This window comes from Agelaius tricolor, unplaced genomic scaffold (genome assembly GCF_023055355.1).
Source record: "Agelaius tricolor isolate 1412-34295 unplaced genomic scaffold, bAgeTri1.0.p SCAF_1, whole genome shotgun sequence".
NCBI lineage: Eukaryota > Metazoa > Chordata > Aves > Passeriformes > Icteridae > Agelaius > Agelaius tricolor.
Genome location: NW_027269261.1, coordinates 111,950,363 through 111,976,204, shown reverse-complemented (window position 1 = coordinate 111,976,204; position 25,842 = coordinate 111,950,363). Strand labels below are relative to the sequence as shown.

Genomic DNA, 25,842 nt, shown 5'->3' with positions numbered 1-25,842 from the left:
TGTTTGTTTTGTTTTGTTTGTTTTGTTTCCATTAGGATGGTTTGAAATAGAAACTCCAGTTGTTTCTTTTCTTCCTTGAGATTTGAGGCATCTTTCCAGGTCAGAGCTGAGCAAAACCCCTGAAGGTTTTGCCTCCCTTTCTTAGGCAGCCTCTTCTCCCTCACCTCTGGTGCCTGCTCCATGCTGGAAAGATGCTGCTTCAGCTGGGAGAGGACTGTGCTTCCTTATCCAAGGAAAAAGCTCTGGCCACTTTCTGGCCCTCAGTGATTGGCATCCTGCAGCCTGGAAGCAGGCAGATTGTAGCCACATTTCTGTTGTGCTGAAGGATGCTGAAATGAGCCCTTTTCATGTTAAATATATGAGAGGTGAGGTACTCTGTCCACCTGAATGTGCCCCCAGCTGAAAGGCAGCTGTGCAGCTGGGACAGATGGCCCCTGCAGTGACACAGATCTCGTTTCAGCAGTGGGGAAATGGTTAAAATGAGAAAGGAGCTGCCAGCACAGCCCTGAGCTCATAACCCCAGGCCTGACCCCACAGCAGGCTCTGGGCTCTGCGCTGACCCAGCCCCAGGGCATGGGTGGCAGAGCAAGGCAGGGGAGTGAGGGTTTGCACCCTGCTGTCCCTCATGGGATGCTTTTTGAGGGGGGCATTGCTCACCCTGGAAGGGAGGAGTGATCCCTGCCAGCAGCTGGGAAGGCTGGAGCCACCAGGGGGTGACCAGGGCAGGTTTCCCTGACCCACTTGGCTCTGGCTCTGGTTGATGTGTGAGCTGCAAGAGGCTCCCACTGCTGTCTGCAAACACATCAGGCTGGACTCACAAGAGGAAACAGCACTCTGAAGGCAAGTCCTGTTCTCCGGGGGTGGATTGTTGCTTGCAAGGTCCCTACCCACCCCTTTCAAATGCTGCTTTGCTGTCCTGAAGGGAAGGAGAACCCATGTCCTGGTCTAGGACAGAGCTGCCAGGTGCAGGGTGGTGGCCTCTGCAAGGCCAAGCCCCTGTGGCCAGGCTGTTACTCAGAAGGAGAGCCCCTACTCCACAGTTCCTGGTGTAGATTTAAGCTGTTGTTCTAAAGAAACTCGTGGTAGCTCTATTTGTGCAGCTTCCAGTCTTGTTGAAATAAAAAGTTTTCTTTGGAAAAAAAAAAAAAGTGCTGGGTCATCTTTTCCTTTTTTTATTTTAGCTGTCATTTCTTTTACAACAGTAATTTCCCCACAAGCCCTCCAGCTCAAAAAAAAAAAGTGCTGGATCCTCTTTTTTATTTTTATTTCTTTTCCAGCTGTCATTTATTTTACAACAGTAATTTCCCCACAAGTTACAAGCCCTCAGCTCATGAAATTCCAGTGCTCCCTTGGTGACAACTCTTGAGTATCAAAGTACAGCCCAGTGTGACAGACCTGGGGGAAGAATTTTAACCAGAGGGACAGCTGAGAGCCCATAAATTCACCTTGAAGGGAGTGGTGGCACAGCCCTGGGCTGCAGGCACGTGCTCCAGGGCCCCTGGTGCATCCTCAGGGATGCTGGGGACAGGTCCTGGCTGCTGTCTGCTCAGGGTGGAAGCACCTTCCCCATCCCAAGGGGTGGCTCTCACCAGCAGGGCCACAGGACAGGGCTGGCGGTGACCACATCTGAACAAGGGAGGGGATTCTGCCCCTCTCAGGTCAGACCCCATCTGCAGAGCTGCCTCCAGCCCTGGGGCCAACAGCAGAAGGACCTGGAGCTGCTGGAGAGGGTCCAGAGGAGGCCACAGAGATGCTCCAAGGGCTGGAGCCCCTCTGCTCTGGAGCCAGGCTGGGAGAGCTGGGGGTGCTCACCTGGAGAAGGATCCAGGGAGAGCTCAGAGCCCCTTCCAGAGCCTAAAGGGGCTCCAGGAGAGCTGGAGAGGGATTTGGGACAAAGGATGGAGAGACAGGACCCAGGGAATGGCTTCCCACTGCCAGAGGGCAGGGATGGACAGGATATTGGGAAGGAATTGTTCCCTGTGAGGGTGAGCATGCCCTGGCACAGGGTGCCCAGAGAAGCTGTGGCTGCCCCTGGATCCCTGGAAGTGTCCAAGGCCAGGCTGGACAGGGCTTGGAACAACCTGGGATAGTGAGAATTGTCCCTGTCCATGGCAGGGGGTGGGACTGGATGATCTTTAAGGTCCCTCCCAACCCAAACCATTCTCTGAAGACAGAAGGGTCTCACTTGGCTTCCACTCCAACCATCTGAGGTGGCAGAAGCCAAGCAGAAGCAACCAAGAGCCAAGACACTGGAGAAATCATTTATTGGCACAGGTGTTCCAGCCAAATACAGCACAGCTCTGCCTCACTGGTGCCTGAGCAAGCAGAGGTAAGAGGGGCTATTTTACAGTGCATGGAGAGCCTGCTTCACACATCTCAGACCCATAGCCTCAGGTCACTAATATATTTTGTGCTTTAAAATTAAAAAAAAAAAAAAGCTCTTTGCTATATTAGTGTTGGCAAATCGCATGATTCCTCCTGTACACAACCTATTGCCTCCCCCCAGTAACAAAAATAAGGGTTTTTACCTTCCTTAATGCCTGTGGCTCAAGGATAAAAAGCTTTAATCGTGTCCAAGTTAGTGAGACACCTCCAAGCATCTGCTTGAGCTCCCTGCAGCAGACTTGGGAACCATCCCTCAGCTCAGCATCCAGCACCTGCAGCCCCAAAGCACCCCAAATTTGGGCCCTGCACCCTTGCCCAGGCATGACCTGCACACACCAAGCTGCTCAGCCATGCAGGAGAAAGGCTTTGCTCTTTCCCAGCTCCCTCCCAGATGCTTGCAGGATATTTGATCAAAGGCCCTTCCCCAGCATCAATAACCCCAGAGTACAGCAGATAAAAAAGTCAGTGAACAGCTGAGGAAGAAGTGGTTTGAAAAGCCAGAAGGATGGAGCAGAGCAGGCGATGCACGAGGGACTTGGTGCAGGCAGCTCCGGCCAGAGCCACCCCCACAGCAAGTTCATCAGTATTTTGTTCATTAATAGGTCTAAAATTAGCCAATTCAAGGCACAGACTCACAGGAAATTCCTCCCTGCTTGTTTTGGGTGCTAACAGTCAGATCAACCCATCTGGGGGTGCACAAATCCCCCCTGGCCATGGCTTTCCTGCAGCATCCACCTCTGCTGCCCCACCAAGTCCCTAATCCCAGCACAAAGCTGCTGTTTCCTGCCCTCCCAGTAGCAAACTGGGCTGGAAGGGGTCCAGGCTAACCAAATTCCAAGAGGCCAGCGAGCTCTCCAGCAGTCCTCTGAGCAGGGAATGCCCCAGTGTCCTGCTGTGACCCTCCAGAAGCAGGAGGTTGGCAGAAAGCAGCTCCACCTCCAGCTCCAACGTACAATTTTAAAAACAAAAACCCAAAAAATTTTAAAAAGGAAAAAAAAAAACCACGAACAAAAAAAAAAAAAATTGGAAAAAAAAAAGATAAAAAGCTTTAATAAAGTAACCTGAACTAGAGTCTCTTTTAGAAGGGAGGGTCTCTGCACCCAACCCACTATCAGTTAAAAGCATCAGGGATTCAGGATTATTTGTGGTTTGATCAGAGTTACATCCTCTTCCAGTACTGCTCCGTCCTGGGGATGCCGGCCACAACCTCGGACTCGATGCCACAGTGGTCCTCTCCCCGCAGGATTTTGAAGAAACCTGGGAGAGCACCAAAAAAAAAGTCACCCTCAGTCCATCCATCCGAGAGGAATGGGGCGGGGAAATGGGGCGGGAATTGCCGGTGGAGAGGAATGGGGTGGGGAAATGGGGCGAGAATTGCCGGTGGAGAGGAATGGGGTGGGGAAATGGGGCGGGGAAATGGGGCGGGAATTGCCGGTGGAGGGGAATGGGACAGGAAATGGGGCGGGGAAATGGGGCGGAGATTGCCGGTGGAGGGGAATGGGGTGGGGAAATGGGGCAGGGATTGCCGGTGAAGAGGAATGGGGTGGGGAAATGGGGTGGGAATTGCCGGTGGAGGGGAATGGGGTGGGGAAATGGGGCGGGAATTGCCGGTGGAGAGGAATGGGGTGGGGAAATGGGGCGGGGAAATGGGGCGGGAATTGCCGGTGGAAGGGAATGGGGTGGAGATTGCCGGTGGAAGGGGAATGGGACGGGGAAATGGGGCAGAATTGCCGGTGGAAGGGAATGGGACGGGAAATGGGGCGGGAATTGCCGGTGAAGGGGAATGGGGCGGGGAAATGGGGCGAGAATTGCCGGTGGAAGGGAATGGGGCGGAAAAATGTGGCGGGAATTGCCGGTGGAGAGGAATGGGGTGGGGAAATGGGGCGGGGAAATGGGGCGGGGATTGCCGGTGGAGGGGAATGGGGCGGGAATTGCCGGTGGAAGGGGAATGGAGTGGGGAAATGGGGCAGAATTGCCGGTGGAAGGGAATGGGACGGGAAATGGGGTGGGGAAATGGGGCGGGGATTGCCGGTGGAGGGGAATGGGGTGGGGAAATGAGGTGGGAATTGCCGGTGAAGAGGAATGGGGCGGGAAATGGGGCGGGGATTGCCGGTGGAAGGGAATGGGGTGGGGAAATGGGGCGGGAATTGCCGGTGGAAGGGAATGGGGCGGGAATTGCCGGTGGAGGGGAATGGGATGGGGAAATGGGGCGGGAATTGCCGGTGGAGGGGAATGGGACGGGGAAATGGGGCGGGAATTGCCGGTGGAGGGGAATGGGGTGGGGAAATGAGGTGGGAATTGCCGGTGGAAGGGAATGGGGTGGGGAAGATTCCCGGAGGCTCTCACCGTTCTCCCCCCAGTCGGTGTTCCAGGAGTTGGCCACCAGCCAGTAGGGAGTGTCGTTCTCCACGCCCCAGCCCAGGATGCGGATGGCGTGGCCTCCCACCTGCTCCCCAGACACGTGCTGGTAGACCCCTGCAAGGGAAAAAAACCCAAAATGTCAACAGGGCACTGCCTGTCCCACACCACAGAGTGCTCACAGCCTGGTATCACAAAGCCCAGAGTGGCTGAGATTAATAAGATATATAAAATTTGGCTGAGATTAATAATATATATAAAATTATATAATTATAATAAAATTATATAAACAATAAAATTTATTATAGAAATATATAATGATTACACAATTATAAATAATAAAATTTATTATTAAATTATATAATTATTAAATATTATTAATTTTGGGGTTTTGGTTAAATATGAAACTGAAACAGTGCAGAATCTGGAGGAAGGAGTTTTGCACAGGGAGATAGCTACAGGACAGAAGGGAAAGGTTTTAAACTAAGAGGTGGGAGATTTAGGTTGGGTGTTAGGAGGAAATTCTTCCCTGTGAGGGTGGGGAGCCCTGGCACAGGGTGCCCAGAGAAGCTGTGGCTGCCCCTGGATCCCTGGAAGTGACCAAGGCCAAGCTGGACAGGGCTTGGAGCAGCCTGGGATAGTGGGAGGTGTCCCTGCCCATGGCAGGGATTGGAATGAGATGATTTTTTAATCATGATCTTCCCACCCAAACCATTCCATGATTCTATGACCAATGTTTAGCACCAGCTGAGCACACAGAACACCCAGAGACATCTCCCAAGGGGCTCAAAGGCAGTTCACAACAAGAATTTTCAGGTTCTAAAATCTGAGCTGTTGCTGCCAGCTGGAATTCGGGGTGCTTCCCATTAGGGCTCCTTCCCTGAACCAATCCCAAGAATTTATTCCCTTTGCTATAGATACAGGAGGTGGCATCTGCCCACGTCCTTGTCACAGCAGATACTCAAGTGTGAGGTTGAGATCTCCAAGACTTTGAGAAGACAGACCAGGACCACAAAAGAGGGAGCCCAGGTTGAAGCTCTCCCCCCCAGCCCCAGTGGTTCTGCTCACCAGATTTGTACATCAGGAAATCCTCGTAGACAATGAAGGCTCCTTCCACTGGGCCGTTCTTGTAGATCTCAGCCATGATTTCCTTCTCACTGCGAGGGACTCCGTAGGATGTGATGCCTAAAAGGGAAATAATTCCCACCATTAGGATGGCTCAGTGTGACCCTGCAGGAGGCCTCTTGCTCTTAAATTCAGGTTAAATCCTAACCTGGCAGCTCCAGAGGGACTGACAGAGCCAAGCAGGAAAAGTGGGCTCCACCCCTTCCTCTTCCAGAGGGAATTATTTAATCTGAGTCCTATTCTGTACCCAAAGACCTATTCCAGACAGCTTTAGTGGGAAGGGACATTTTTCCCTTGTACATTCTCCTTTTCAAAACCCAAAAGACTCAAGGTGAAGACAAATCTTCAAGAAACAGCCGGATTATCCTAAATGTGCAGGGCTGCCAAGGAGACTTGGAGGTGGCTTTGACACCACACACCTCAAGTCAACCACGTGCACCACGAGGACTCAAACCAGCTCCACCAATTCCCTCTTCCCAGCTGAGTCTCAGCAAACACAAACTGTGCATCTGCCACACTCAGCTTTGCTCCAGGACCACCAGGGACAGGGCACAGGAGAAAAACCCATCAGGAACTGTGGTGGTGTTCACAGGGGTCCCAGGATGAGGGAAGAGACGAGAATGTTGATTCCTTGTTTCAGAAGGTCTGATTTATTATTTTATGATATATATTATATTAAAACTATACTAAAAGAATAGAAGAAAGGATTTCATCAGAAGGCTGGCTAAGAATAGAAAAGGAATGATAACAAATGCTTGTGACTCAGTCTGGACAGCCAGACTGTGATTGGCCATTAATTAGAAACAACCACAAAGACCAATCACAGATCCACCTGCTGCATTCCACAGCAGCAGATAACCATTGTTTACATTTTCTTCCTGAGGCCTCTCAGCTTCTCAGGAGAAAAAAATCCTAAGGAAAGGATTTTTCATAAAACACGTGTGTGACAAGGAACGGGTTCAATCCTGCCCACCCCTCCCAGCTACCACGAGGAGCAGCTCTGGAGGCCACCTCCCTTACCATAGTGCTTGTCCTCCTTGTATGAGGGTGAGTAGCCGGGCTCACAGTGCCTGCTGCACCTGGGGGTGCTCCCTCCCTCCCCGGTGCAGGGGGGGCGGCTGCCGTTCACGTGGTGCTCGCAGGGTGGGATGGAGTAGGGCCGGCAGCCTGTCCAGGACAGAGGTGACATCAACTGGCTGTCCCCAAGGATCCCAACAGCCACGCTGGAGAAAGCACCAGAAGCCCCAGGAACCCCACAAATTAGTGGGGTGCAGGTCTTCCTTCCATGAGCAATGTGTTTCCCAACAAACCCGCTTCCCACCACCTCCCTCTCCAAATGGTGATGGAAAAGGTGGAAACGTGAACCAGCTGATGGTCATGACAGGGGGAGGCAGAGGGTTCCAGTCTGGAAGTTATTTTTTGAAGGGGGAATACGTCAGGACCTCATCCAAAGCGGAGTGAACTGGTTCAAAACCAGCAACAACACAAAATTCACAGCCTGAATCATTCCTGCTACGGAAACAGGAGCCTTGGGGGGTGTGTTGAAGGCTGGAGTAGGGCTGACAGCCTGTCCATAACAGAGGTGACATCAGCTGGTTGTCCCCAAAGATCCCAATAGCCATGCTGGAAAAAGCAGCAGAAGCCCCAGGGAAGAGCCTTTCTGCCCCAGGAACCCCATAAATTAGTGGGGTGTAGGTCTTCCTTCCATGAGCAACGTGTTTCCCACCACCTCCCTCTCCAAATGGTGATGGAGAAGGTGGAAACGTGACCCAGCTGATGGTCATGACAGGGGGAGGCAGAGGGTTCCAGTCTGGAAGTTATTTTTTGAAGGGGGAACATGTCAGGAACACTCCTGACCTCATCCAAAGCGTAGTGAACCGGTTCAAAACCAGCAACAACACAAAATTCACGGCCTGATTCATTCCTGCTATGGAAACAGGAGCCTTGGGGGGTGTGTTGAGGGCTCCTGGCTCCCTTCCCAGATGGGCCTCCTGCCTCTGGGCGCTGCTCAAGGACCTTTGTCCCAAAGGAAGGAGCCATGGGGGCAGGGGCAGCCAGCTGGGACTGCAGAGGTGCTCGAGCTGAAGGGGGGAGCAGCCACAGGGATGCAGACCAGGAGAGAAAGGTCCCCAAAAAACATGGACTTTAGGCAAGCAGAGATGCTCCTCCCTGCTTCCCCAAGGGCATCTGCCAGGACTTACCCACGTGGGAATCGTAGAGACCCCCGGACACGAGGCCCCTCTCTGTCCAGTACCTCCAAGCACCAGAGGGGTAACCACCATTGCACCTGGGGGGAGAGGCACCAGCTCCAGCCCCAGCCATCCCATTCTGGGAGAGGCAAGGGAATGGGACCAGCCTGGCATGGTTCCAAGGAAGGTTTGGGCATATTAAACCTTTTTTTAGTCTGTTCTTTTCTTCCCCAGGATCTGCCTTGAGACACCAAGGTCTCAGGTGAGGAGGTAAGAGCACCCAAAGCCCAAAGTGCCTCATTACCAGGTCCCTGACCAGCTTCTGCTGCCAGCAGCAACAGGACTTGGAGACTCAACTCCCTACCCTGTGCTTAACAACTGGGAAAGCCACAGGCAAAAGGCTCGTGCCTGAAAACCAAGGATCTGGGACTAAGAAAAGATCCTTCCTTTGGCTTTGGCAGCTGCCAGCTCTGTGCTGGAGAGCATCACTATGTGCTTACAGCCATCACCACCCACTGTGCTGGGGGCAGGATGTGTCCCAGTGCCTGGAATCACCTTTATGTTCCCACCAAACTCCCTCATCCACAGCACAAACCTCTGGAGGAGCTTCGTGCTCCTAAAGGAGGTAACAAAGGCACCTCCAGGGTGTGCCCCTGCTCCTCCCAACCACCTTCCTGGAGCACAAGGACCAGGAGCAGCTCACCCCATGCCACACTCGAAGCCACAGCACGACAGCAGGTCCTCAGCTGAGACCTCCACGCTGACCTTGGCGTTGGTGTGGACACAGATCCGGTCTGAAATCGCTTCCACGGCGCCAAAAGCCTGAGGGCAACCCCAAAACACCCATTAGAGCTCATCCAGGGGAGAGAAACCAGGAAACTTCCTGGAAATGAGAGCAGCATGCATGGCCTGGCTGGGAGAAGCCACCCAGGAGCTCAGACACTGCAGGATCTCACAGTGTACCCTCAAAAAGGGCAACAAAGATGCTCCAAGGTTTGGAGCCCCTCTGCTCTGGAGCCAGGCTGGGAGAGCTGGGGGGGTTCATCTGGAGAAGAGAAGGATCCAGGGAGAGCTCAGAGCCCCTTCCAGGGCCTAAAGGGGCTCCAGGAGAGCTGGAGAGGGACTGGGGACAAGGGATGGAGTACAAGGACAAGGGGGAATGGCTTCCCATTGCCGAGGGCAGGGATAGATGGGATATTGGGAAGGAATTGTTCCCTGTGAGGTTGGGGAGGCCCTGGCACAGGTTCCCCAGAGGAGCTGTGGCTGCCCCTGGATCCCTGGAAGTGTCCAAGGCCAGGCTGGATGGGGCTTGGATCAACCTGGGACAGCAGAAGGTGTCCCTGCCCATGATGGGGTTCAGCAGCAAATACCAAGGCCTGGGTTTTGCCCAGTAAATTTTATCAACACAACACTAAATTTCCCCCGTCCTCACCCAGCAGGAGCCACAGGAGCCCTGGTCTCTTATCTCACTGATGGTGGGACAGTTGGGCCACTGCGTCCGCGAGTCGAAGTTATCGGGCAGCTCCACATCTGCAGCAAAATCCACCCTGTGAGGAGAGGGCAATCCTGTCTCAGGAACACCAGTGAGCCACGACAGGGTGCACTGCACTCTCCAACCTCCTCTGAAGGTGGCCTGGAGGATGTTGGTGCTGTTTGCTTACTGAAGGAGCACAAATGCTTCTGCTGTCCTCAGAGCAGGTCAGCAGCTCCCCTGGCGCGCTCATTTTCAAGGAGAACAAACTGCGCACCTGGCCAAGGGTCTGGCAGGACACACGATGGACTTTCCTCCATGAACAGTGTCCACCCTGCCAGGAGAGCCCCTCACCCACTCCAGATGCTCATGACAACTTTTACTGGAGCTTCACCTTCTCCTCCCTGCACTCACCTCTCAGGGAGCTTGGGCCCACCCAGGAAGGTGCCACAGAGCTTCTTCACGTAGCTCATGTCAGCATTGTGGAAGTTGTGCCCTGCCTGGGGAGAGACACAGAGAATTGGGACAGGAGTCTCCAGAGCCACCAAGAGCATCTCTGGGATCACAGCTTGGTGCTCCAGAGCTCCCTGAACCCCAACCAGAGTCGGACACTTGCTGCAAAAGCCCAGGGGCCAAGAGCCAAGCACCTCCAGACACAGAACAGAGCCCAGGATCAGCCCATCAGGACCAGTAAGGTCCAGCTCAAGGCTCTGGACACAGCAAACTGGCCAAGAAGGGTCAGGTCACCAATAACTGGACACTCCCTGCTTGCTTCCAGCCTCCAGCAGTTTCCTCCTTTTACATTATTCCTCCTCCTCCTCTACTTCAGTGTATCCAACAGAAGTTTGACAAAGCTGTCAGAGCAGTGTTCATGGTTCAAACAAGAGGGGGAGATGTTGGAACCCTAGAAGCTGAGAATTTTAGACTTTCTGTGCTGACAGACTCTGACCCCCAGGAGAACACTGCATTTGACCTGAGGCCATGGAAGAAGCTTCCAAAATGGAATGATAGAACTGGGATTATGGGTCTGGAGTTTGATTAGAAGTGTGTAGTATCACATGGTGGAAAACATGGAGTTTAATGTTTTAGAATATAATAATGGATGTGAAGCAAGATAGAGGTTTTAAGGCAGAGGCTAATCCTTCTTCACCTTCTTCATGGGTTTGAGTGGCATTTTGTAATTAGACAGAAAAGTCTGCATTTCCAGTCTCCTGCAGAGTTTCCTCATCTTACATTGCTCCTCCTCCTCTACTTCAGTGTATCCAACAGAGGTTTGACAAAGCTGTCAGATCAGTGTCCATGGTTCAAACAAGATGGGAAGATGTTGGAACCTTGGATGCTGAAAATTTTAAACTTTCTGTGCTGACAGACTCTGACCCCTAGGAGAACACTGCATTTGACCTGAGACTGCGTAGAAAGCTTCCAAAATGGAATGACAGAACTGGGATTATGGGTGTATAGTTTGATTAGAAGTGTGTAATATCACCTGGTGGAAAACTCGGAGTTAATGTTTTAGAATATAATAATGGATGTGAAGCAAGATAGAGGTTTTAAGGCAGAGGCTAATCCTTCTTCATGGGTTCGAGTAGTATATTGTAATTAGACAGAAAAGTCTGCATTTCCAGCCTCCTGCAGAGTTTCCTCCTTGTATATTATTCCTCCTCCTCTATTTCACTGTATCCAACAGAGGTTTGACAAAGCTGTCAGAGCAGTGATTATGGTTCAGACAAGAGGGGAAGGAGATGTTGGAACCTTGGATGCTGAAAATTTCAGACTTTCTGTGCTGACAGACTCTGACCCCCAGGAGAACACTGCATTTGACCTGAGGCCATGGAAGAAGCTTCCAAAATGGAATGATAGAACTGGGATTATGGGTCTGGAGTTTGATTAGAAGTGTGTAGTATCACATGGTAGAAAACATGGAGTTTAATGTTTTAGAATATAATAATGGATGTGAAGCAAGATAGAGGTTTTAAGGCAGAAGCTAATCCTTCTTCACCTTCTTCATGGGTTTGAGTGGCATTTTGTAATTAGACAGAAAAGTCTGCATTTCCAGTCTCCTGCAGAGTTTCCTCATCTTACATTGCTCCTCCTCCTCTACTTCAGTGTATCCAACAGAGGTTTGACAAAGCTGTCAGAGCAGTGTCCATGGTTCAAACAAGATGGGAAGATGTTGGAACCTTGGATGCTGAAAATTTTAAACTTTCTGTGCTGACAGACTCTGACCCCTAGGAGAACACTGCATTTGACCTGAGACTGCGTAGAAAGCTTCCAAAATGGAATGACAGAACTGGGATTATGGGTGTATAGTTTGATTAGAAGTGTGTAATATCACCTGGTGGAAAGCTCGGAGTTTAATATTTTAGAATATAATAATAGATGTGAAGCAAGATAGAGGTTTTAAGGCAGAGGCCAATCCTTCTTCTTCATGGGTTTGAGTAGTATTTTGTAATTAGACAGAAAAGTCTGTATTTCCAGCCTCCTGCAGAGTTTCCTCCTTGTACATTATTCCTCCTCCTCTATTTCAGTGTATCCAACAGAGGTTTGACAAAGCTGTCAGAGCAGTGATTATGGTTCAGACAAGAGGGGAAGGAGATGTTGGAACCTTGGATGCTGAAAATTTCAGACTTTCTGAGCTGACAGATCTGACCCCCAGGAGAACACTGCATTTGACCTGAGGCCATGGAAGAAGCTTCCAAAATTGAATGATAGAACTGGGATTGTGGGTGTGTAGTTTGATTAGAAGTGTGTAATATCACATGGGGGAAAACGTAAAAGTTTAATGTTTTAGAATATAATAATAGATGTGAAGCAAGATAGAGGTTTTAAGGCAAAGGCTAATCCTTTTTCTTCACCTTCTTCATGGGTTTGAGTGGCATTTTGTAATTAGACAGAAAAGTCCTCATTGCGGGACATGAGTCATTAGTTACTAAGTTAAAAGTGAGAATAATTTAAGTGTCATTTCTTAATTAGATAGCTTTTCCTTAAAAGACCTTATAGATATAAATACAGGGCCATTTTGTAGCTTGTTAAGTGAAATGCTGTAGAACAGCTTGTGAGACTGTGATATAGAGAAGAAATAATAAACACCTGAGTCTGAACACAAAATACCATCTCAAACACTTTCAATCTCAGCCTTGGAAAGAAAAAATAAAGCAAAGAACCAGCAGCTTCTATTCCACAAATTCATCCTGCTCTGCTCCAAGGAGGAGCTCCACAGTTCCTGTCACTGCAGGAGCCCCTGACAGAATCACCTCACTGGAGAAGCCAGCTGGGACCAAGGCTGGATCTATGTCACCACCACGGTGACATTCCCAAATCCCAGCCACTGAATCCCACAAAGAGACTGTCAGCAATGCCTCCCCCCCAAAAAAACACCCCAAAACAGCCCAGTACTCACCTTCCAGGTGGTGTTGAGCTTGTTTATGTGGTTGACCAGGTCATCAGAGAGAGGAGGGAAGTAAGGAATGCTGCGAGCGCTGGCAAAGGCCACCAGGACACACAGGAGGGACACGGGCGGCCACATCTTGGCTGCTGAACAGGACACCCCACCTGCAGCCACATTGGAGCAGTGTTGAGACATTGCCAGGGAGGGCTCAGCTGCAGCAACACGTGGGAGGATAAAATGTGTGGCTGCACCAGATCCCCAATTGCCCCAAAGGTCAGGAGAGAGACACAGGAACAGAGCAAGAACCCCCCCACTGCAGCTCAGGAGAAATCAGACAAGGCAACCTTGTTTGTTGACCACTGCAGGATTAGCAGCAGCAGGAAAATACCTTTTGAAGCAGATCCAAGGGATTTAGAGGGCATTAAAACCTGTGTTTACTTCCACAACAACAGAGAATAAGGAGCAGGAGAAGGAACAAGTGACATCCCATCTCCACACCAAACTTCAGGCATGGGATTTGATAAGCCCCGCTTTTCCCTTTAAAGATATTACTCCAAATTACATTTTTAGAGACTCATTTTGGCCACCCCCCATGCCCTGGGAGTGTCACAGCCCCTGGTGTGACCCCCTGTCCATGCACAGGGGGGTCAGCATGCACCAGAGCTGCTCCTGTCCTCTGCTCCCCTCCCACTGGGGCTTTTCCCCAGGGAGGTGCAGGGAATGAGGAAAGCCCCAGTTTGGGGATCAGAGACAAAGAGGAAGAGCAGGAAAGAAAGAACCACAGCCTCCCATGCAGGAGCACAAGCACCATGCAGCCCAGAGACACCCCGGGGCTCTGTGATTTCCCTGCTTCCCTTTAACCTAATTCACACCAAACTGCACAACTTCAAATTTACCCCCAGCGCCAGCAGCCACTTGTTCCACATCCCCAAGCCTCATTCAGACACGACACGAGCTCCTTTATCTCTGCAAACACACCAGGGCACCCTCCTCCTCCCTCCTCCAAACCCTCCCAGCAGCCCCACATCCACACCAAGCCTGGTGAGCACCCCAAGACCTCAGATCCACCCCAGCAGAGACATTCAGGCTTTAATTCCTGCTCAGCTCAGCCAGCTGAAGGTGTAATCACCTTTGCAAGGCTGGGTTTAAACCGGACACACAGCTCCTGCTGGATGAGCAGGGGATGGGGATGGAGCCACACACTCACACCTCCCTGCTGGCTGCTTCCACCCACTCCCAGCCAAGTTTAGCCTTTCCAGAGAAGAAAACCCAGCAGGAGTGTCCTACTTTCTGCCAGCAGCGAGCCCAGGAGGCTGCAGCTCGCTGTATAAAGGGGCTTTTTTCTCCTTTCCCACTCCTCCTTCCACCATTTATTTATTTTGTTCCCCCTGCTTTGTGCTTTCAGCAGGGCACCCAAAAAAAAAAAAAAAGCTGAGTTTCAGCAGCACTTGGGTCCTCCCACTCCTAAATATCAACTCTTTGAAGGGGTTTTATGCATATTTTTCAGGGGTTTCATGGATATTTTCTTGCTTACAGGTTTCTGCAGGCAAGGGACTTGCTGGCTGTGCTCCCCTCCTTACACAGGAGGTTACACCCAGGAAAATAAATATACACTTATAACACAGCTGTGCTCTTTGCCCACAACAGGCCACAGAAAGCCTGCAGGTAACTGAGCTGAGGCACCTTTTAAATAAAAAATCTCATAAAAAATAAAACATCAAACCCCACAGCCCTCTGTACTTCCTGCAGTCAACTCGGTGTTTTCCCATAGCAGAGGCAGGAGGTGTTTTTGAGGCCAGAAGTCACATGATTACACTTTTTTTCTTCCAGCAGGACGTTTGTAAATCTGCTGACAGGCTGAAAACCGCCCTGCCAGGCACTGATGTGCTGCTCACACCCAGCTTTTGAGGGACAGGCACGGGGACATCTCCCAGCCTCGGGTTACCAGACCACACTCTCCAGGCAACCCGAAACCAAAGTGAAAATAGATCCCAGCAGTTTCCCCTGAAAGAGGCAGAGTTTCAGCTCTGCTGCTTGGCATCTGCACCATGGACATGGCCCAGGGCCAGCAATCCCAGCAAAGCAAATAGCTGGGAGCCAGATGGCTATGGAGGCAAAAAAAACACCCCAAAAAACTCTCTAAACTCTCTTACCACTCTCTTGTGGGTCATGAGAGAGCTGGGGGTGTCCAGCCTGGGGAAGAGAAGGTTCCAGAGAAACCTTTGAGCCCTTTCTAGTGCCTAAAAGGGCTCCAGGAGAGCTGGAGAGGAACTTGGGACAAGGGATGGAGGGACAGGATACAGGGAATGACTTCCCACTGCCAGAGGGCAGGGAGAGATGGGATGTTGGGAAGGAATTGTTCCCTGTGAGGAATGTGAGGATGCCCTATCCCAAAAAACAATCAATGTCAGGTTGGACAGGGCTCTGAGCAACCTGACATAAGTTAAAATACATACTTAAATGTTATGAAGATGTCCCTGCCCATGGCAGAGAGGTTGGAATTAAATGCCCTTTAAACACCCCTTTCCACCCCACATCTTTCTATTATTCTACAAGGCCTCCTGTGGCTGTGAAGTTTAGGGTGGTGGGAGCTGACAGCCAAGATCAGGTGTCTAGAAAAGGAAGGGGAAATCTTCACCCCCGTGGGATTTCTTCCTCCCTAGCCCCCCCCTTCTCCCTGGCTTTATCCCGTGTACAGCAGGGCTATAAATAGGGCACAGGCACGGGACTGGCAGGACGGATTCCCACCAGCCATGGGTCACATGCAGCACAAAAACAACAACCCCAGGAACCCTACAGCGACAAAAAGCTGCTGCTTTCCTCCCTCACCCCCTCTACCCCAGCTGATCTGAGCAGCAAAACCTCCCCTGGCAGCATTATCACACTGCTGCTTCCTTCCCCCAGCACCGCTATTATCTCCTCCTCACACTAAAACCTCAGGGCCGTTTAAGCCCCACAGCAGCAGCCCCAAAAACCAAAATTTCATCACAGCTGCTGCAGCCCAACATCTGCTCCCCAGTTCATGCACAGCACACAGGGCAGAGGAGCTTCCCCAGGAACCCCAGCAGATCCTTGCACTTTGCACCCCCAACATGTCCAGAGGTGCCTCAGCTTCAGGATAACCCTGGCTAAGGTTGATCCTCACACAGCTCCCATCCCACCAGCCTGGGAACAGGAGCAAGGCTGTTGGGCTTGTCAGCTTCCCCCTGCAGGATTCCCCAGGTGGCAGGAGGATGTTTGGGGCTCACAAAGAGCCCTCAGGTTGCCCCACCTTCCCCTGGACTGAGAGCAGGGAATAATTTGAGCTCCAAAGCATCCGCTCGTGCCATTTCTTGAAGGATGAGCAAGAAATAAACAAGAAATAAACACCCACCAGCACACCTGCCCCTGGGTGGGACAGGACACTCACAATTCAGCCAGCCGGTCGCTCAGAAAGAGGAAATTTGGGGCAGCGAGGAGGAGGCAGCGAGGCCGAAGGCTCTGCAGGAGCTGCTCAGAGCAGCTGCAGCCTGCGAGGGAGGAGAGCAGCCCAAGGGCTGTGGCTGTGCTGGTGCTGCAGCATCCACCCCCAGCCCTCTGTGCTGCCGCAGAGGAGGAGGAGACACCAGCCCAGAGCCATCTCCATCCCTCCTGAGCAGATCGGGCAGCCCCCCTAAACTGACACATTACTATTATTATTATTATTATTATTATTATTATTATTATTATTATTATTATTATTATTATTAAAAATGTTAACAATTCCAATTGCAATAAACAGAAGTTTTTTAACCTTTTTGGTCTTGTAATGAAAGGATGAAGTTGTCGTTATCTGCTATTATCATCACCATCATATATGTTTTTAAATTCCTGTATTTTTTTAACGGTATCAACTGTTTCCTCCTGGACAGAGCTCTTTGATAATCAAATCCTGATATCCCGGCCTGTCTGGACCCAGGACATCTCTCTGGCTGTCTTGGATGGCTCAAGACCCTGCCAAGGGGCTCAGAGACCTTGGCACAGAGCCCAAGAAACCTGTGCCTTTGAACTTGACCCATGGAGCAAATTACCGCCTTTATATGAAGGACTACAAGTTAAGGGAATTTTAAGTAGAATAATAGTTTGTCACGAGGTGAAAAATACATTTTTGGGGTTTTAGAATGGGGGGTCAGGGTCCTAAGATGGAGGAATTTGGGCGTACCCTGTCCTTTTTCTTTCTTCTTCCTGGCCTCTGTGTTCTGGGTGATGTTGGCACTTTTGGATTGGTTTAAGGTAGAAGCTCACTGTCTAACATAGGTGATAGGTATTGGGAAGTTATGGTAAATAATGCACATGTAGTTTTTAGTATAAAAAGATAACACAAGGGCAGGCAGTGTGCCCCAACCTGACCTGCCAGACAGACCTCAGCAGGCCAGAGAAAGAATGTTATAAATAAAAAATAATAAACAACCTTGAGAACGAGAACAGAAGAATCCTGACTCCTTCTTTGACAGCTGGGCTGGGAAAAAGAGACTTGTACACATCTCAGAGTCACTCTGACCAGCAGAGATTCTGAGACCAGCCCTCAGCAGGATCCCACATCACCCTCCAGCAGCCAAGGCTGACACACATTCAGTGCCCACAGCAGCAAATCCCTTCACCTTTGCACCACAAAGCTCTCCTTCCCCAAAACAAAGCCCACAAGTCCCATTTAACTTTATTAAAGAAAAAAAAAGGCACCAACCCAACCCCCAAACTGGCTGTTGCTGAGCCCAGCTCACATGACTCAGCCCAGGCAGGTCAGACCACAGATAAGTCACAGCCCTGAAGCATCTCCCAGCTCCTGCAGTGTCTGGGCCAACCCCCTGCAGGCACAGACGGAGGCATCCACACCTTCTCCAAGGAGGAGGCATCCACACCTTCCTGCACCAAGGAGCCATCCACACCTTCCTGCTCCAAGGAGCCATCCACACCTTCCTGCACCAAGGAGGCATCCACACCTTCCTTCTCCAAGGAGCCATCCACACCTCCAAGGAGCCATCCACACCTTCCTTCTCCAAGGAGGCATCCACACCTTCCTTCCCCAAGGAGCCATCCACACCTTCCTTCCCCAAGGAGCCATCCACATCTTCCTTCTCCCAGGAGCCATCCACACCTCCAAGGAGCCATCCACACCTTCTCCAAGGCTCTGAGGAAGGTAAAAGCTGTCCCCACCCTCCTTTCTACAACGCCCCCCAGCCCTCCAGGGCCAGGGATGCTCAACACAGCCAAATCATGTGTCCTGCTCAGCACCAGCCCTTAGCCCGGGCCCAGCTTTGTCCTTTGTTCTCTTTGCCAGGGCTTGTGACTCCAAGCCACAACAAAGCCAGCCCAGAAAGCTCAGCTCCAGCTCCAGCTCAGCCTGCTGTGTCACCAGGTGAGCTCGGCAGCACCAAACCTGCATTCATTACAGCTCTCTCTGCATTAACAGAGCTGGAATTATATTTTCATCAAGGAAAAAACAACACGAGCTGCTCTTCCCTGTGTTTATTCCCTTCTAGCAAAGCCAGATCGCTAACACAGGTCAGGTAACAGAATACTAGAGAGGTTTGGGTTGGAAGAGATCCTAAAGGTCATCTTATTTCAACCCTACTAGACCGGGCTGTTTTGTATATCTGACAAAATAATTCCCTCCTGAGCCAAGCTGCAGCACTCATCTCTGCAGCTTCCATGCACAGAAAGCACAAGATTCCTCCCAAACGAAGCTGCACTGATTTTTCTTTTTTTTTTTTTTTTCCCTGTTATTCTTGCAAACCAATCCCTAAACCAGAGTCTTGCACAAGCCCTCAGACACCCCGTGCTACGGCAGGACAGGACATTTCGAGGGAAATGCCAGAAGGAAGCGATCTTTGCTACATCACTGTGCAAAGAGCATCCCTGGGAGTGGGACACGGGGATGAGGGATTCATTCCAGGCCGGAGGGACCCATGGCAGCTTCTCCAGCGCCATTCCCAAGCCATGGTCCCGGTCCAAACCCAGGCTGGGCTGTGCATCACGGGATGCTCCCAGCGTGCCAAACCCAGCTCAGCTGACGAGCAGGGCTGCGCTGTTTTTCCTGTCTCTACCATAAAAACAAGGCTTCCTCTCTCCTCCCGTGACCTTCCTTGAAGGTTTTGATGCCTTTCGAGCGCTCATTTTCCCTGCCACAACCTCCGCCGCAGCGCATCCCCCTCCCTCACCCCGCATTGCGCATCCCGGACAAAAATCCCCCAAAAACGCCGCTGGAAAAAGCGGGGGACGCTGCTGCTGCCGTCCCTGCGGGTGTTCCGTGGCCCTCACGGAGTCCTGTAAGGGGGTACCCCATTTTCCGTGCCCCCTGTCCCTAAGCACCCCCTCCCTCCCTTACCGCTCCTCGCCGCTCCTTGTGCGCGTTCCCGGCTCCCCCCGGGTCTCACCGGCGCTCACGGCCCCCGCTCGGTGACCACGGCCGGGGCAGCTCCCGGAGGCTGAGTCATCCCCGCCGGCCCGCCCCCGGTGTGACAGCATCCTGCCGGCTGCCCGCCCCCAGAGCCCGCCTCCCTCCTGCTTCCATCCACCCGTCCCTGCTTCCATCCACCCATCCCTGCTTCCATCCATCCCTGCTTCCATCCTTCCCTCCCTGCTTCCATCCATCCCTGCTTCCATCCATCCATCCTTCCTTCCCTGCTTCCATCCATCCCTCCCTGATTCCATTCATCCCTCCCTCCCTGCTTCCATCCCTGCATCCATCCCTCCCTCCCTGCATCCATCCATCCCTCCCTCCCTCCATCCATCCATCCATCCATCCATCCATCCATCCATCCATCCATCCATCCATCCATCCATCCACCCATCCCTGCTTCCATCCATCCCTCCCTGATTCCATCCATCCCTCCCTGATTCCATCCATCCCTCCGTGCATCCCGTGCATTTCCTCTCATTGCTGCTCCCCTCCTTCCTCCTGCCTGCTTCCCTCTTTCCCTCCCTCCTTCCTCCTCTCCTTCCTCCCCTCCTTCCTCCCGCCTGCTTCCCTTCTGCCTCCATCCCTGCCCCTCTTCCTGCAGGCTTCCACCATCCTGCCTGCACCCCTGCTCTGCTTCCATCCCTCCTCCTCCACCCCACCTGGTTTTTGTACCTCCACCCTGCCTGCATCCTTCCTCAATTCTGCCTCCAGCCCACCTGTGTCCCTCCTCCAGCCTGCCTCTGGCCTTCCTCGATCCCACAGGTGCTCCTCCCTCTGCCATCCCATCCTGCATCCTTCCTCCTGCCTTTCTCCCTTCCTGCTGTGCTCCATCCCATTTTGTTTTCAGCTTCCAATCTGCCAGCATTCCTCCTCAATCCCATCTTTATCCCTGCTTAATCCCATCCACATCCTTCCTGCTTCCTTCTTCCATCCTCTCTCTATCCCACCTGGTTTTCCTCCAGCAACCTGTCTGGATTTTTCCTGAATCCCACCTTTGCTATCCATCTCAATCCTGCCTCTATACCTTTTCCTTCCTGTTTCTCTCCTCCAGCTGGCCTCTCTCCCACCTGGTTTTCCTCCTCCAACCTGCCTGTATCCTTCCTAAACCCTCCTGCATCCCACACCCATCCCTTTTCAACTCCATGTGCGTGCCCAGAGAAGCTGTGGCTGCCCCTGGATCCCTGGAAGTGTCCAAGGCCAGGCTGGATGGGGCTTGGAGCAGCCTGGGATAGTGGGAGGTGTCCCTGCCCATGGCAGGGGTGGAATGGGATGAGCTTTAAGGTCCATTCCCACCCAAACCATTCTGGGGTTCTGTGATCCCCCTGCTTCCCTCCTCCAGCCTGCCTCTATCCCATCTAATTTTCCTACTCCACCCTCCTTGCACCCCACCACTATCCTGTCTCCATTACATTTCTGTCCTGTCAGCATCTCTTGAAGTTTTCATCTGGAAATGCAGAAATGTGTTGCTGGGCTGACTGACTCTTTTCCCCTCATTTTGGCCAATTTTCAGGAGTATGAACAACAGAAAAGTCATCTCAGGGACCAGTTTCAAGCCCTGTTCTAAACAACAATGACAATAAAACTTCTCTTTAATGATAAAATGCCCATCTTTTTTTATTGTTTTCTAATGCTTCTCTGCGAGGAGGAGGTAAAAACTATACTCCCCACCATTCTCAGAAATAAAAAGACCATGTGGCCTAGAACTAAAAAAAAAAAAAAGATCAAAAACAGTGAGTATATTCCTTTCCCCCCCTGTTTCCATTTATATCAATTAATTTTTGGTCACACTCACAATTTTAAAGATTGATTTTGGTTTGAGAAGATTTCCTAGTGAGGGGATGAGAAAAATCAGAGTAACATTTAATACACTTGACTGCACAACCCAGTATTTAGGCAGTAAAATGGGAGATGTTTCTGATATGTTTAAATGTTTTTATTCTTCAGTGCTCTATGTGCAATGGCCCTTGGACCAGTGCATGCCTTTGCATGTAATATTTAACCACCCCTTCACTATGTTTTTATTTGTGCTTTAACAATTAAAATAATTTTTTAAAAAATCACTAGTACTTTGCCTAACTTCCCTCTGACTCCACAGGATTTCTTCGCTCTCCTTGTGAAGGTTGATTTCAATTTTCCACATTGTCTGCAAGGTTTTATTGGCATAAAAAACAGGAGAAATAACCTGGATTTCATCCTGCCCTTTGAACAATCCAGTCCCAAAAGCCTCAGTGCCTCCAGTCCTGTGGAGCTGCAGTCAGGACATCACTTAACATTGATTTATTCCAGTAACTTGATAATTTCCCTCTGAATTCCCCACAGCTCCTTATTTCCAGCTAGGTTTTCACCCAGAAGTCACAGAAGAGCAATTTTAAACCTGTGCAGTCCCATAAAACACATTTTATTTTGCCCTGCTCTGTGTCACCATCCTTCACCATCCTTCACCATCCTTCAGGCTCTGCTGGTGTCCCGTGTGGGTTGTTCAGGAGGGAGCAGCCACCTGTTTCTCCTGCAAATATTTGGTGTCTTTTTCAAGAAACGAAAGCATGAAGTAAAACTTTGCACAGGCTGCTGACTTTCTGCCCTTTTTGGGGAAGTGTCAAAGTTGCTGCCCTTATTGCAGTTGGTTTGGACTGAGAACATGTCAGCTTTTGTGATAAGTTGTTCATTTTTGAGATAAGCTGTTCATTTTGGAGATAAGATGCTCCAAGGGCTGGAGCCCCTCTGCTCTGGAGCCAGGCTGGGAGAGCTGGGAGTGTTCACCTGGAGAAGAGAAGGATCCAGGGAGAGCTCAGAGCCCCTTCCAGGGTCTAAAAGGGCTCCAGAAGAGCTGGAGAGGGATTTGGGACAAGGCACGGAGGGACAGGACAGGGGGCAATGGGTATGATGGGATGTTGGGGAGGAATTGTTCCCTGTGAGGGTGGGGAGGCCCTGGCACAGGGTGCCCAGAGAAGTTGTTGCTTCCCTGGAGGTGTCCAAGGCCAGGTTGGATGAAACCTGTGATGGTGGAAGGTGTCCCTGCCTATGGCAGGGGTGGAATGGGATGAACTTTTAAGGTCATTCCAACCCAAACCATTCTGTGGTTCAATGCTAAGTTGTTTTTATATATCTGATGCTGAATGCAGCCAGGAAAGTTTCCCCATTTGAGACTTCCCAGAGAGTTCAAAAATCCCTTGCGTGCCCAAACCAGGCATGAAACAAACCCCCTCTTCTCTCATTGTATTTTTTTAGCATATCAGAAAAAATGAATGGTGTTTGCTGAGGCTTTGGCCTTTGGAGCAAAATCCAACACTACAGGAACAAGATAAGGAAATGGGTCAGGAGGCCTTGGGCAAACCTCTCTTATCACTTGTTAAATCAGTGTTGATTGAATCATGGTGTGCCTGCTTCAGCACTGAACAGCAAATAGCTCTTAAGGAGGCCACTGCAGGGCCAACACCTATAGAAGAAAAAAACCAAGTTCCTATGTAAATTCATCTCCTACCATAATTTTTTTAATTGTCTAATTTATGCAGGTATGGCTTTTTTCATCTCCAGGGCTTAAAACCATCATTGCTTAGAAAAAGGGTATGAAATGGATGTTTATTTAATAACCAACTAGATCTGCTTTGCTTGGGGTAGCAGTGAATTGTGCTCCTCCCTGAACCTAAACCCTGTCCTGCTGGGCTGCCAGATCTCCTTTAGGGAATATCCACCCTGATTTTTCCTGATTCATCATTTTCAGATGCTTCAAAACACTATAATTTCACTGCTGAAGCAGCATTACAACATTTGCCTCTGAAGTTCTTTTATTCCTGGCTTTATTTCCCTCTTTGAGCATCATCCCTGGAAGTGTCCAAGGCCAGGTTGGATGGGGCTTGGAGCAACCTGGAATACTGGAAGGAATCCCTGCCCATGGCAGGGGTTGGAATGAAATGAGCTTTAAAGTTCCTTCCAGCCCAAGTATTTCTATGATTTTAAGATTTCTGTGACATGATTTTGCAGCTGACTCGCTCTCCTTGGCAGCAGCAGAGCATCTGTGAGGCCTTGATGATGGTTATTACATGGCTGCATCAGCTGCCAAGGTAAAATACTCACCCAGAGCAACTAAAACAGGATTTTGTAAAGCCTGAGAAATCCTTGCTGGAAGGGTTGGGCCCTGATGAAATCCTCACCTCTCCATGGGAGCTGGGACATCCTGAGCCCCAATCCTCACACCACAAGCATTCAGTGTCTGCCAGAGTCACTGCATCCTTCCTCAATTCTGCCTCCAGCCCACCTGCATCCCTCCTTCAGCCTGCCTCTGGCTTTCCTCCATCCCACAGGTGCCAAAGACTTATAAATTATCTGTAAAGCATGAAGAATTCACCAACTGAAGAGCAGCCTCTCAGATTTACACTGGAATTACCCCGAAGGGGAATGTGAGGCCATCTCCAGGACCTGGAGCACGTGGCTTTAAAAACCTCACTGGAACAGGCCTCGGGTGGGTTGTTGCCTAATTCTGAGGGATTTAGGCTTGTCTGGTGGAAGTTTGTTGACCAGATTTTTTTCTGTCCAGACAGAAAATCAGCTTTGCTGCCTCCTTGAGCAAGAGAGGCTGTCCTGGCTGGTGGGGGCTGTTTGCTTTTGGTGGGGATGGGAGATAATTTAAGGCATCAGGAGGCTCTTGGTGTCCTACACCCCCTGAACACCCATCAGCATCACCTTTAGCCTTGTGCTAGTGATGCTGCTGAAGAGGCTGAAGGTTTCTTCCAGATCTGGAGGATCCTGCAAAATCCTCCCCCCTGCTTTCGGGAAATCCTTGAGAGCAGGGAGCTCTGAGTCCCCGAAAATTCAGCTCAGACAGGGAACTCCGGTTGCACAACGCCTCGGGCGCGGTGACTCAGCCGGGCTGGCTCACGAGGAGCCCTGTGACCGCAGGGAGGTGACTCGGGAACAGATGACACCAGCAAAAAGCTCCTTCCCACCCTGCCAGGGACACATCGAGACCTCCAGGGCTGAGCTTGCTGGCCCTGGATGGATGTGGGGAGGCAAGGACAGGGATATTATCAATTCCTGCAAAGTTTACGTCCCTTTGCAGGGTGACAAAATTGATCCTCAGCACCAGCATAAGGTAGAGTCCTTGTCTAGATTAAGCATTAATAGTTTGATGTATTTTTATTGAGAATTTCTTCTTGCTTCCCATGCTCCATCCATCCTGTCTTCCTGGGGTGTCTCCCCTTGTAATTCTTCAAGCGAACATCACCAGCTGTGCCCAAGGACTGCTCCCATCCTAAGGTGGAAAAGTTTTTCTTCATATGTGGCACATCAGAGAGGCAGAGAACAAGCTTGTTCTGTGTCTTGCTTGAGACAGAGCTTAGTAGACCTGTGTGAATGTCACTGCTCAGCATGGCCAGACCTCTGTCCCCACTCTCCCAGCAATTTTTGGCTGCAGCACTCCTGGAGTCAAAGGTGGAACTTGATCAGACCTGAATTTTCCTCCATGAATCTGACAGATTTTTGAATCTATGGGAATTTGTTTAATATTCTCTCTCTGCCCTGGCAAGGGATTGTGTTTTTCAGCTTTTGGGGCTGGGGCAGCTCCCCAGAGCTGTCTCCCCATTAATGTGGGGCTGGTTGGGGCAGCTGCTCCAGCCCCAGATAGTCCAGGAGGTTCCTTTTGGAAATGCCTTAACTCCAGGGCACTTCTGCCATGTGCTTTCCATACAAGGTGTCCTAGAATAATTTAGTTTGGAAAAGCTCTCTGAGATCAGCGAGTCCAACCATTCCCAGCACTGCCAAGGCCACCACTGACCCATGTCCCCAAGTGCCACATCCTCATGGCTTTTAAATCCATCCAGGTGTGGGGACTCCACCACTGCCCTGGGCAGCTGTGCCAGGCTTGGAGAACATTTCTGATTGAATTATTCTTAATATCCAATCTAAACCTCTCCACGTACAACTTGATGTCACTTTCTCTCCTCCTGTCCCTGTTCCCTGGGAGCAGAGCCCGACCCCCCTGGCTGTCCCCTCCTGTCAGGGAGTTGTGCAGAGCCACAAGGGCCCCCCTGAGCCTCCTTTTCTCCAGGCTGAGCCCCTTTCCCAGCTCCCTCAGCCCCTCCTGGTGCTCCAGCCCCTTCCCCAGCTCTGTTCCCATCCCTGGACAAGCTCCAGCCCCTCCAGGTCTCTCTTGTCATGAGGGTCCCAGAGCTGCTCCCAGCACTGGAGGTGCCCCAGCAGTGCCAGCACAGGGGACAGGCTCTGCCCTGCTCCTGCTGCCACCCCAGAGCTGGCACAGCCCAGGTGCCTTTGTCCTTTTGCCCACCTGGGCACACCTGGCTCATGTCCAGCTGGGTCAGGTGTGCTCAGACACTTTGAAGCAGCCACTGTGATCTCTGTTCCCTTTGTGGCTCACGCCTGACTCTGCTCTTGCTCCTGCCATGCCCCAGCCTCCAGGGAATTCAGGAGTTCTGGGAAGTGCTCAGGACTCAGCTGCTCTGCCTGGTCACCTGATCCTGACCTCATCCTTCCCCTTCTTGCTGAGGTTGTGCTT

At 51.1% G+C, this 25,842-nt stretch overlaps 1 protein-coding gene and 1 long non-coding RNA gene across 5 annotated transcripts; both read right to left on the bottom strand.

The window, feature by feature from the left end:
• Positions 1-1,156: 1,156 nt before the first annotated feature.
• Positions 1,157-22,130, bottom strand: LOC139599912 (uncharacterized). Its single transcript, XR_011682362.1, has 2 exons — positions 22,095-22,130; positions 1,157-1,812 (listed from the first exon to the last, which is right to left on the bottom strand). It is a non-coding gene; the product is annotated as an uncharacterized lncRNA (long non-coding RNA).
• CTSB (cathepsin B) lies at positions 2,248-19,423 on the bottom strand. Of its 4 annotated transcripts, none has more exons than XM_071447578.1 (10): positions 19,309-19,423; positions 12,929-13,080; positions 9,943-10,028; positions 9,490-9,604; positions 8,761-8,879; positions 8,070-8,155; positions 6,889-7,035; positions 5,812-5,928; positions 4,732-4,860; positions 2,248-3,642 (listed from the first exon to the last, which is right to left on the bottom strand). In XM_071447578.1, exons 1-10 carry the CDS (start codon positions 19,397-19,399, stop codon positions 3,545-3,547), a joined length of 1,140 nt encoding a protein of 379 aa, XP_071303679.1. In that variant the 5' UTR covers positions 19,400-19,423; the 3' UTR covers positions 2,248-3,544. The 4 variants fall into 4 exon arrangements, with proteins under 4 accessions (XP_071303679.1, XP_071303686.1, XP_071303696.1 ...); XM_071447585.1 differs by having other exon boundaries at positions 19,260-19,409; XM_071447595.1 differs by lacking the exon at positions 19,309-19,423 and adding an exon at positions 16,290-16,466.
• Positions 22,131-25,842: the final 3,712 nt, after the last annotated feature.

Bases quoted from the DNA above. Each gene is read 5' to 3' on its own strand.
- CTSB (XM_071447578.1), bottom strand. From the start codon at position 19,399: ATGCTGTCACACCGGGGGCGGGCCGGCGGGGATGACTCAGCCTCCGGG. The intron at 10,029-12,928 runs GTGAGTACTGGG...GTCTCTCCCCAG, and splicing joins AGCTCAACACCACCTGGAAG to GCAGGGCACAACTTCCACAA. The intron at 8,156-8,760 runs GTGAGCTGCTCC...CTCTCCCCCCAG, and splicing joins GGCTTCGAGTGTGGCATGGG to GTGCAATGGTGGTTACCCCT.